Source organism: Bombina bombina, chromosome 6, assembly GCF_027579735.1.
Source record: "Bombina bombina isolate aBomBom1 chromosome 6, aBomBom1.pri, whole genome shotgun sequence".
Classification (NCBI taxonomy): Eukaryota; Metazoa; Chordata; class Amphibia; order Anura; family Bombinatoridae; genus Bombina; species Bombina bombina.
Window position 1 is genome coordinate 834,497,564 of NC_069504.1, and position 10,102 is coordinate 834,507,665.

At 44.5% G+C, this 10,102-nt stretch overlaps 1 protein-coding gene across 1 annotated transcript; it reads left to right on the forward strand.

The window, feature by feature from the left end:
* The first annotated feature begins 352 nt into the window (after positions 1-352).
* LOC128663737 (uncharacterized) lies at positions 353-4,331 on the forward strand. The gene is made up of 2 exons (XM_053718204.1): positions 353-707; positions 1,683-4,331. The coding sequence occupies exons 1-2, from the start codon at positions 486-488 to the stop codon at positions 2,697-2,699; spliced, it is 1,239 nt and encodes a 412-aa protein (XP_053574179.1). The 5' UTR covers positions 353-485; the 3' UTR covers positions 2,700-4,331.
* Positions 4,332-10,102: the final 5,771 nt, after the last annotated feature.

The window sequence follows — 10,102 nt, forward strand, 5'->3', positions numbered from 1 at the left end:
GGATCAGACTTTTTACTCCTCCCAACATAATTAATAATAAGGCATGAGCTTGATTCTGTAGTTTTGGGAGGTTATGAAACAATAAAAGACTAAAATGTATACCTATCACTTTACCCATATCTTGAAATATTTCAGACCAGTAATCTCTCACCTTTGGGCATGACCTGACCACCAAACATGTAAAATTGTCACATCCCCTCCCACATCTGTCACTAGAGTTTCGGTATATATATATAAAATAGCGCAGGGATTGAATATGAACGGAGCGACATAAGGGCTGGGCTCCTGGCTGGAAGGGCAAGGGGGAAGGGAGAGGGGGGGGGGAAGGAGTTAGGTTAGAAAATAGGGAAGTATAAGATAAGAAGGAGAGGAGGGACTGAAAAGCAAGAGATAGGAAAGGGGGGTTGGAAAAGGTACATATAGGGGGAACAACAGGAAGTGGCTTTAGTACTAACCTTTTTTGTTTCAGGAGCTGCTTGTAGCTGATGCAGAAGAAGTTGCTGAAGATGACGGCCAGAAGCAGGAGAATTCCCAAACGGTTCCTTACAGATGATGAGACCCTCTGGAAGACGAGAGCAATCCGGGCTCAGAAGAGATTGAAGCTCCTGGAAAAAAGGCAGGGAGAGAAACAGAAGAAGCAGGAGACGGTCTTGGAGCAGAAGGCAGCGGTAACCCCCCCTGAGAGAGAGCGGATGCAAGAGGGTAACGTGAGTATGAAAGACAGGGCTGAGGCAGAGGAGGGGGCCAATTCTGATGTGAGTATGGGGGAAGTGGCGTTATTTAGTGAAACGGACCGGTCCAGCAGTCCGGAGATTCCCTTAGGCCAGGGGGGCAGTATGGGGTGCAGGCGGCGGCAAGCAATGGCGCCTCTAGGGGGCAGCAAGCAGGGCGCGCGGCGGCGTAATTGGGGCCTAGAAGATGAGGGCCATAGTAGTAGAGCAGGCGGCAGACAGTCCAGGGGCAGGGTCTGGCTTAGCAGTGAGCGGTCTGGTAGAGGCGCAGTTGCGGGCGCGAGTGGCCGCCATAGGCGCAGCAGTATACCCCCTTCCTCCCCCTCCCCCTCTTCTTCCCCAGTCAGTGAGCGCGATATGCGCATGCGCACGCCGATACGGCGTGCGCTACGTGATGACGTCATCATGAAGGGGGGGGCGGGGGCCGCACGGTGCGAAAGGGATGATTCCGTTGCAGCAGGGGTAGTGGAGAGAGGGCGTCAGTCGCCGGGAAGGGGAAATAAGCACAAGGTATCAAGCGGTGCGGGTGGGAAGACGAGCAGGGAACCAAGAAGGAGGGAGGAATTAAGGAATGCGGAGGCAGATTGCTGGGGACCCGGTGGTCCAGGCACACACACATGCGAGTCAGGGGAGGAGTGGGAAGGCCAGGACAGAGCTAGAGCAAGGGGTAAAGAAAGGAAAAAGTACTGTGAAGTGTACAGAAGAGGGGCGAATAGCAGGAGGGCAGCAAAAAGGGTCAGGTTAGAAGAGAATAGTGTGGAGCGCCCCAGGATGATTAGGGATACGGAGGGGTATACATATGTGAGGGTAGAGGAAGAAGGGGAGGATGAAAGGAGCATTAGGGATACAGGGAATGGGGGGCGCAGCAGTAAGAGGGCAGAGCACATGTCTGTGAAACAGGTTCAAAGAAAAGGGGGGGATGGTACTAATGTAAATATGAATATGTTGCAGAAGAGAGACAAAGTGGGTAAAGTGAACAATGGAGCAGGTGACAAAGAGGTCGAAGGGAGCACGACAGGGCCGCAGGGAATGGCGGCAGCAGACAAGGAAGGACAAGACGGGCATCGTGTGAGCCATAAGAAACACGGTAAGCAAATGTATTATAGTGACAGTAGTGAATCTTCGTCAGATAGTTCCACGGATGATGACTTTGAGGATGATAAGCGTAATGGGAGGGGGCATAGAAAAATCTTGAAAATTGTAAGAAAGTTATATGCTAAGCAAGAGAAAAATAAGGTGGTGAAGGAAGGGTATGAGGACGGGGACAGCAGTGATAATGTGGTGAATTTAGACGATGAAGTAGCAGCGACCAAGCTCTTACCCCTTCCCACACATTTAAAAGCGAAGGTTGTTAGGAAAGCGCAGAGAGGACGGTATGTGGATGTGTTTGAAATGACTAGGGAAGCTTTGGCGGTCAAATCTAATGAGGGAAGGGGGAGAAGGGCAAAGCAGACATTTCCAGAATGGGTGAAAGGGATGGTCATATATGCAGAATGTTTTCTAACGGCCAATCCAGATAAGATGAAAGGGGTGCTGAGATACATACATTTAATAGCGGAATGCTACACCACATACGGGGGTTTCGCATGGAAGGATTATGATAGGGAATTTAGGAAAGGAAATATACAATTGGGAGGTAAAGGTAGGAAGGATTTTGGGGTAAAAATACTAGATACATGGACGAGGGTGATGAAGGTCCCTGAAGCACAAGGTAGGCCCATAGGGCAAGGGAAAACATTCAGAACAGAGGCAAAGGAATGCTGGGCGTTTAATGACAAGAGGTGCGACAGGGGGAATTCATGTAAATATAAGCACGCATGTAGGCATTGTGGCGGAGCGCACCCAGGAGTGGATTGTAGGAAGGGTAATGCCAATAACAATAGCAAGTTTTCCTTTCGAGGGCACGGGGGCAACGGTAGCGGAGGAGGAATGGCGGGTAATGGCCAAAACACCGCTGAGGGTAGATAGGATCATTGAGGAATTGGCAATGTACCCGCTGAAAGAGGAAAGGATTTTGTTAACAAACGGTTTGCGTGTAGGTTTTGTGGTCCCAGTTAAAACAGAAGTTAAAGGGGCTATGCAGGCGAGAAATTTAAAATCTGCAGCAGAATTTCCAGGAGTACTAGCGGAAAAATTGAGGAAGGAGGTTAAATTGGGGAGAATGGCAGGGCCATTCAAAGAGAAGCCGTGTGCTGACTTGATTGTGTCCCCCCTGGGAGTAGTTCCCAAGAAAGAGAAGGGTAAATACAGGATGATACAGCACCTGTCCTACCCCAGGGGGAATTCAGTCAACGACGCAATTGACAAGTTGGATTCTTCAGTGCAATATCAATCATTTGATAGTGCGGTAAGAATAGTGAAACGGCTTGGAAAAGGGGCGTTGATGGCAAAGATAGATGTGGAATCTGCTTTTAGGTTATTGCCTTTGAACACAGCTAGTTTTAATTTAATGGGTTGTAAGTTTGATGGTGATTATTACATAGATAAGTGTTTGCCCATGGGGTGTTCGGTTTCTTGTTCAGTTTTTGAAAAGTTTAGTTCATTTTTGCATTGGTTGTTTACAGAAAAAACAGGATGTGAGAGTATGTCTCACTACTTAGATGATTTTTTGGTGGTAGGCAGGAAAGAGACAGGGGAATGTAGAATCTGGAAGGAAGAGCTAGAGGCAATGTTCAAACAGTTGGGAGTGCCAGTAGCAGCGGAAAAGTCGGAGGGGCCGGGTACGAGGCTGGTTTTCCTGGGTATCATGATAGATTCCGCAAAGGGGCAATGCGAGCTCCCTGCGGATAAGATTGAGAAGGCGAGACATATGATAAAAACGATGTTGAAAAGGAATAAGGTGACTCTTAGAGAAATGCAGAGATTGCTGGGGGTTTTGAATTTTGCGTGCCGGGTAATACCGGTGGGTAGATTATTTAAAAGAAGGTTGGAAATGGGGACAAAAGGGGCAAAGCTGCCCGAGCATATGGTGCGCGTCAATAAGGAAATGAAGGAAGACCTCAGAGTGTGGGAGGCATTTTTAGATGAATTTAATGGTATCAGGATATGGGAAGAGGCAAGGTCAGTGGAAGAATTGGAGTTGTTCACAGATGCAGCAGGCAGTGCGGGGTTTGGAGCGTATTTGCAAGGTAGATGGAGCGCGGGCGAATGGCCCGCAGATTGGAAGGAAAAAGGGTGGATAAAGAACATGACTTTGCTTGAATTGTTTCCCATTATAGTAGCGATAGAGCTGTGGGGCCATGTATTAGAGAACAAAAGAATCATCTGTTGGTCCGATAATAAGGCAGTAGTGGATGTAATGAATAATTTGTCGTCATCATCTAACCCGGTTATTAAGTATTTGAGATATTTTGTATTAAAGTGCCTTAAGCACAATATTTGTTTTAAAGCACAGCATATACCAGGGTACAGGAATATTGTAGCAGACGCACTGTCAAGGTTTAAATGGGAAATATTTAGGAAGGTGGCTCCAAGGGCAAGGAAGGAAGGTGAACCCTGCCCTGTTCTTCTTTGGCAGATTGGCAACAAATAGACGGAATCAGGGAGATGGTAGAGAAGTCCGTGGCGCCAAAAACGTGGGCCGTATACAAGAAGTATTGGGAGCGGTGGTGCGAATTTAACAAGATTAGAGGTCGCGAGGAAGAAACGGTTTTTCTAGAATGGCTATGGGTATTGAAGCAAGGGGGGGTGAAGAAAGGGCAGTTGGGCACAGTACTGGCGGGGGTGTCGTATTTTTCGCAGTTATATGGGAGAAAGGATATAACAAAGAGATTTGTGGTAAGGAAAGTATTCAAGGGGTGGAGCGTAGGAGAGAAGAAGCAAGGCGATAGAAGGGAGCCGATAACAGAGGATAGGTTGGCGGAAATGTTAGCAGTGCTCAGCAAAGTATGTTTCAATGACGATGAGGCATTGGTATTCAGGGTAGCTTTCTCTTTGGCTTTCCATGGGGCATTGCGCATAGGGGAACTGCTGGCGAGGAATAGGAAAGACGTGGGCGGTGGTGTAAGGCGAGAAGATGTGAAATGGGGCGTGCGAGCAGTGCTAGTTTTAATTCGGAAATCAAAAACAGATACGGAAGGAAAAGGGGTATGGGTGTCAATGGGGAGGACAGGTGGCGCGACTTGCCCGGTGGCAGCAGTAAGGGATTATGAGCTAACAGCAAGGGCAGAGGGCCCGCAATTTGTTAGGCATAGGGACGGATCCGGCGTCACGGGTTTTCAGTTTAGGAAGGTATTGGAAAGAACGGTAGAAAGACTGGGTTGGTCAGATGCATACTATGCGCCGCACTCATTCAGAATAGGGGCAGCAACCAGTGCGGCATCTAGAGGATGTTCGATCGAGCAGATTAAAAAAATGGGAAGGTGGAAATCAGCAGCATACAAGTCCTACATCAGGCCAAAAGGGGGCGTTTGATTGCGATTAGGGATGCGAAGTCATGGCGCCAACCGGAATGAATTTAATTCTCCAATTTTCTTTGTGATTTGTTACAGGAAGAGCACTAAGGATATGGGTGGTAGGGCATTCATACGTATACTGGGCGCAAGTTAGGGCTGCGACATTGGCAAAAGGGACACATTTGGGATTTAGATACACCGAAGCCAGTGTTAGGTGGATAGGAAAGAGAGGAATGAGGTGGGAAGAGTTGGTAAGCACAATACAGCAGGCAAGGCAGAGATGGGGGCGCCCGGACGTAATGATAATACATTTAGGAGGGAATGATATTGGAGCATACCCTCTGAGGGAACTGGAAGAAAGTATAAAAAGTGTAATGGGGTGGTTGGCGATAACATGGCAAGGAGTAAAGATAGTATGGTCAAACATAATATCAAGGTTGGTTTGGAGGAACACTGACACGCAGAGAGCGGGCTACAGAGCAAGGAGGAAGATTAATTTGGTAGCGGCAAAAGCAGTCAGGGGGATAGGTGGAGCGGTGCTGGAGCACCCATTGTTGGCGGCAAAAAGGGAAGAGATATTCAGGCGCGACGGAGTTCACCTGAACGAGGCCGGTAATGACCAGTTTTTGGAGGACATCAGGAGAATGTTGGAGGAAATGATCAAGGTAAGGAAAGGTCACGGGAAAAGTTTAAAGGTGTTTGGCAGAAAGAGTATTCTTTGTTGGCGGTGAAATCGGGATCTGGCACGTAGGCAGGGCTTGCGAGGGGCGGAGGGGATCCTGTAGCATACCCAGTCTAAGTCGTGATTCGGTGGTCTAGCTAAAGGCTGGTATATGCTGCAGGTTCGCTCCTCCCCTTTTGCTCTGCCACAGGGGGGGTTTGTGGTCCCCCCCCCCCTGACACGTGGGATCCAAGTTCAGGTTATGCAAATGCTGACGCATTTTTGAGTGTTATGTTGATTAAGGGTATGTTATTACCCAGGGTATGTTATTACCCAGGGTATGTTATTACCCAGGGTATGTTATTACCCAGTGAGAAATTTTTTGAATTTAAATTAAATTATTAAATGTGACCTTTCCATATTTAGCCAAACTCCTGTGTTGCGTCATTATTTCAGGTTGCCAGAATGGCAGAGGTGGTAATAGATGGTGGTGTTCAAAAGGTGTGTCATTTGGGTGGAAAGTATATGGAAGCTAAATGGAGCCTCTAAGACCTTAAAAATAGCGCAGGGATTGAATATGAACGGAGCGACATAAGGGCTGGGCTCCTGGCTGGAAGGGCAAGGGGGAAGGGAGAGGGGGGGGGGAAGGAGTTAGGTTAGAAAATAGGGAAGTATAAGATAAGAAGGAGAGGAGGGACTGAAAAGCAAGAGATAGGAAAGGGGGGTTGGAAAAGGTACATATAGGGGGAACAACAGGAAGTGGCTTTAGTACTAACCTTTTTTGTTTCCCTCCCACCCTCCCTAGATTCAAGAGAGCAGTAAGGACAACTACGCGGAGAGGTCACAACCAGAGATATCGAGAGAAATTGGCATGGTTAGGGGCACGATGTCAGCTACTTAGTTGGATCGCAGTAAGACCGCCTGTGCCCCCTAATAAAGGGAATCGAGAGAGCTGCAGCTGGAAGCTAGCGGGTGACTCGAGCGGTCTATGCTAGCCGAAAGCGTTAAGATAAGCAAGCAGCCATATAAGAGAAAAATTGATAAGTTGTTGCGGTGAAATCGGGATCTGGCACGTAGGCAGGGCTTGCGAGGGGCGGAGGGGATCCTGTAGCATACCCAGTCTAAGTCGTGATTCGGTGGTCTAGCTAAAGGCTGGTATATGCTGCAGGTTCGCTCCTCCCCTTTTGCTCTGCCACAGGGGGGGTTTGTGGTCCCCCCCCCCTGACACGTGGGATCCAAGTTCAGGTTATGCAAATGCTGACGCATTTTTGAGTGTTATGTTGATTAAGGGTATGTTATTACCCAGGGTATGTTATTACCCAGGGTATGTTATTACCCAGGGTATGTTATTACCCAGTGAGAAATTTTTTGAATTTAAATTAAATTATTAAATGTGACCTTTCCATATTTAGCCAAACTCCTGTGTTGCGTCATTATTTCAGGTTGCCAGAATGGCAGAGGTGGTAATAGATGGTGGTGTTCAAAAGGTGTGTCATTTGGGTGGAAAGTATATGGAAGCTAAATGGAGCCTCTAAGACCTTAATGTTTTAACCTAGTAGGCGTCAAATACAACCTGCTCATGAATTTATAATACATTATTTGAATTTTTGCCAATGTTGAGGCTTTATAGGTATAATTAAAGTCCCTGATCCATTGTTTTAAATGTACCTCTTTTCCTAGATCATTATTACAGGAGGAGGTGTTATCCGGCACTAATAACAGTTTGTATAAAATTGAGATAGTATGATGTGGAGTCACATTTATTAAACACAAATCTTTAAAAGCTATGAGGGTTCTATTTAGATACTGCTTATGTTTATCAGTAAGTAGATAATGTTTCAGTTGATTATATCGGAACCATGAGAACAACTTCTCATCCCAGCCCTGTAGCTTTTCTTGTGAGAGTAATGTACCATTCTCTATCGTTATTGTCAGGACGCATGAATTCAGCTCATATTTATCGCTATGCGAGCAAGTTTTCATGTGATATAGAATATCTGGATTTTCTCTAATAGGTATCATAGGGGAGTAGGGAGTTGAGATGTGGCTGTTGGTAATAATAAGCTTATCTCATTCCCTAAAAAAATCCTGTATTAAAGGGTAAGCTAGAATTTATTTGGGGACCTTATCTTTTACTATCCAGGCCAGAGTGCCTAATATTGTTAGAGCACTAACTTGAAGACAGAATATTATTGAATAACAAAAAGTGAACCCTCTGGCAAATGCCAATTTAGGATGGATTGTGATTTGGGAGGCTTTGCCTGATGAGACAGCTAAATACTTATAGTAGCAGCTATGTATTATCTAGAAGAGAATTTTAAATATGAATACAAAATATAGACTTAATGCACAAGCTTCACTGGTCCAAATATAAACTATGGTGAGCTGTACATACGTCTCTTGTGACAGACTACTATGGAACCCCTATAAGGAGACAATACAATACAATTATTTACTATTACTGTAATGTAAAAAGCAGCAGCCATATGACTGCTGCTTCATTCTGTCTTAGGTGATTGACAGGCCGTACTCTTATGCAACAGGGGGCAGAGTTGAACAAGAAATATCTTGTGCAATAGCCTGCCTCTTCACTTCAAAGTGGATACAGAAGTCTTTGAATTATCCCCAGCACCTAGGTATGTGAGTGGAGAAATCCTTACAGTTGTGTGCAGTTGTTTTGGGGATTAACCATGTTCACTGGAGAATTGGTGACTGTTTCCTTTCTGAAAAAATTACATTGTTGCTAAACTGTTGCTCACTATAAACGCAGCATTTTGGAAGTAAGCTTATTGCTTTTGTCTGAACACAGCATTTCATCTATGCACACTGACACACTGGATTTTATACCTGCTACAGCTTTAACATCGTTTGTGCATATCACAGCTATGGAAGCCTTTGCTGTAGTAAAATAAAGTGTGCATTCTACCATCCATTAAAGGGACATTAAACACTTTGAGATGGTAATATAAAATGATAAATTGTATATATAAAACAACTCTGCAATATACTTTTATTATTTATTTTGTCCTCTTTGCCTGTAATTCCATTCTGAAATTGTGAGCTTTTCAGTTCCTGTTAGAAATGGAAGTGCAGAACACTGTTAAATCCAGCACAACCATTGGCTGCACACTCTAGTGACCTATTTATAACTGTCCCTAATTGGCCACAGCAGAGAAGGTAACACAAGTTACAACATGGCAGCTCCCAGTGTTTTATAGACACTAAAACTTTACACTTATTTTGTCACTTTTTAAACAACTAATGGAACTTTAAAAAATACATCTACATGTTAGTCATGGACTAATCTTTTCTTTGAATGCATCATTCTATCTAGCATGTATTTAGTGTTTAATGTCCCTTTAAGCTCGCTTTGTTGCTTCAAAAGGAAGTTTTGTTTCTGGACATACCATCTATCCTTTGTAGTTATCATTGGATAACTTTATCTTTCCAGTGGATTGATACATGGACACAATTAAGTGCAAACCCTTTCTCTGATTATAATATTTAAGTACATTTAAGTACATTGTATTGTACCCTTAGCAAATAATGTTTAATTACTAAACATATTGTTTAAATGTTGTTCAGGCATATACTGATGCCTATTTACATATGCTGCATGCAAAGGGGCAATTTCAAAAAACTGCATAGATCCTTTTTCTATCCATGACAGCAATTCCCTTCCTTAAAGGTTGGGGCTGTGTTGCAAAGTTTTTTGATTATTCCTTTCTCCCATGAACACTTAGTGACGTCACAAAATGAGATATCTGCATTTATTTTATATATGTATAGTATTGTAACTTTAAAATATGGTTGATTATAATATTACATCGATTTAGTAATGGCTAGTGTTGTACAGTTTCTTTTGTGAGAGAGTGTCTCTATATTGGATTATTTGCCATTAAGGCATAGCAAAAATCCATAAGCTAAATCAAAAAGTTAAAAGAGTGCTTGATTCCCTGTCTTCTTTATGATAAGTGGATCTCACTATCATTTTCTTTCTTTAAAATTTTTGGAATTTTTTTTTTTTATTTATGAAATGTCGAACAGACATTATTCGCTGTGGCGAACATGTCTGCACGACATCGCTAAATGCCGACAGCATACACTGTTGGCATTTATCATTGCACAAGCATTTCTGGTGAAATGCTTGTGCAATGCCGCCCCCTGCACATTCGCAGCCAATCGGCCGCTAGCAGGTGGTGTCAATCATACTGATCGTATCCGATCAGGATGATTGCTGTCCACCACCTCAGAGGTGGCGGATGAGTTAAGGAGCAATGATCTTATGAAACAGCTGCATCCACAGCATAATAAAT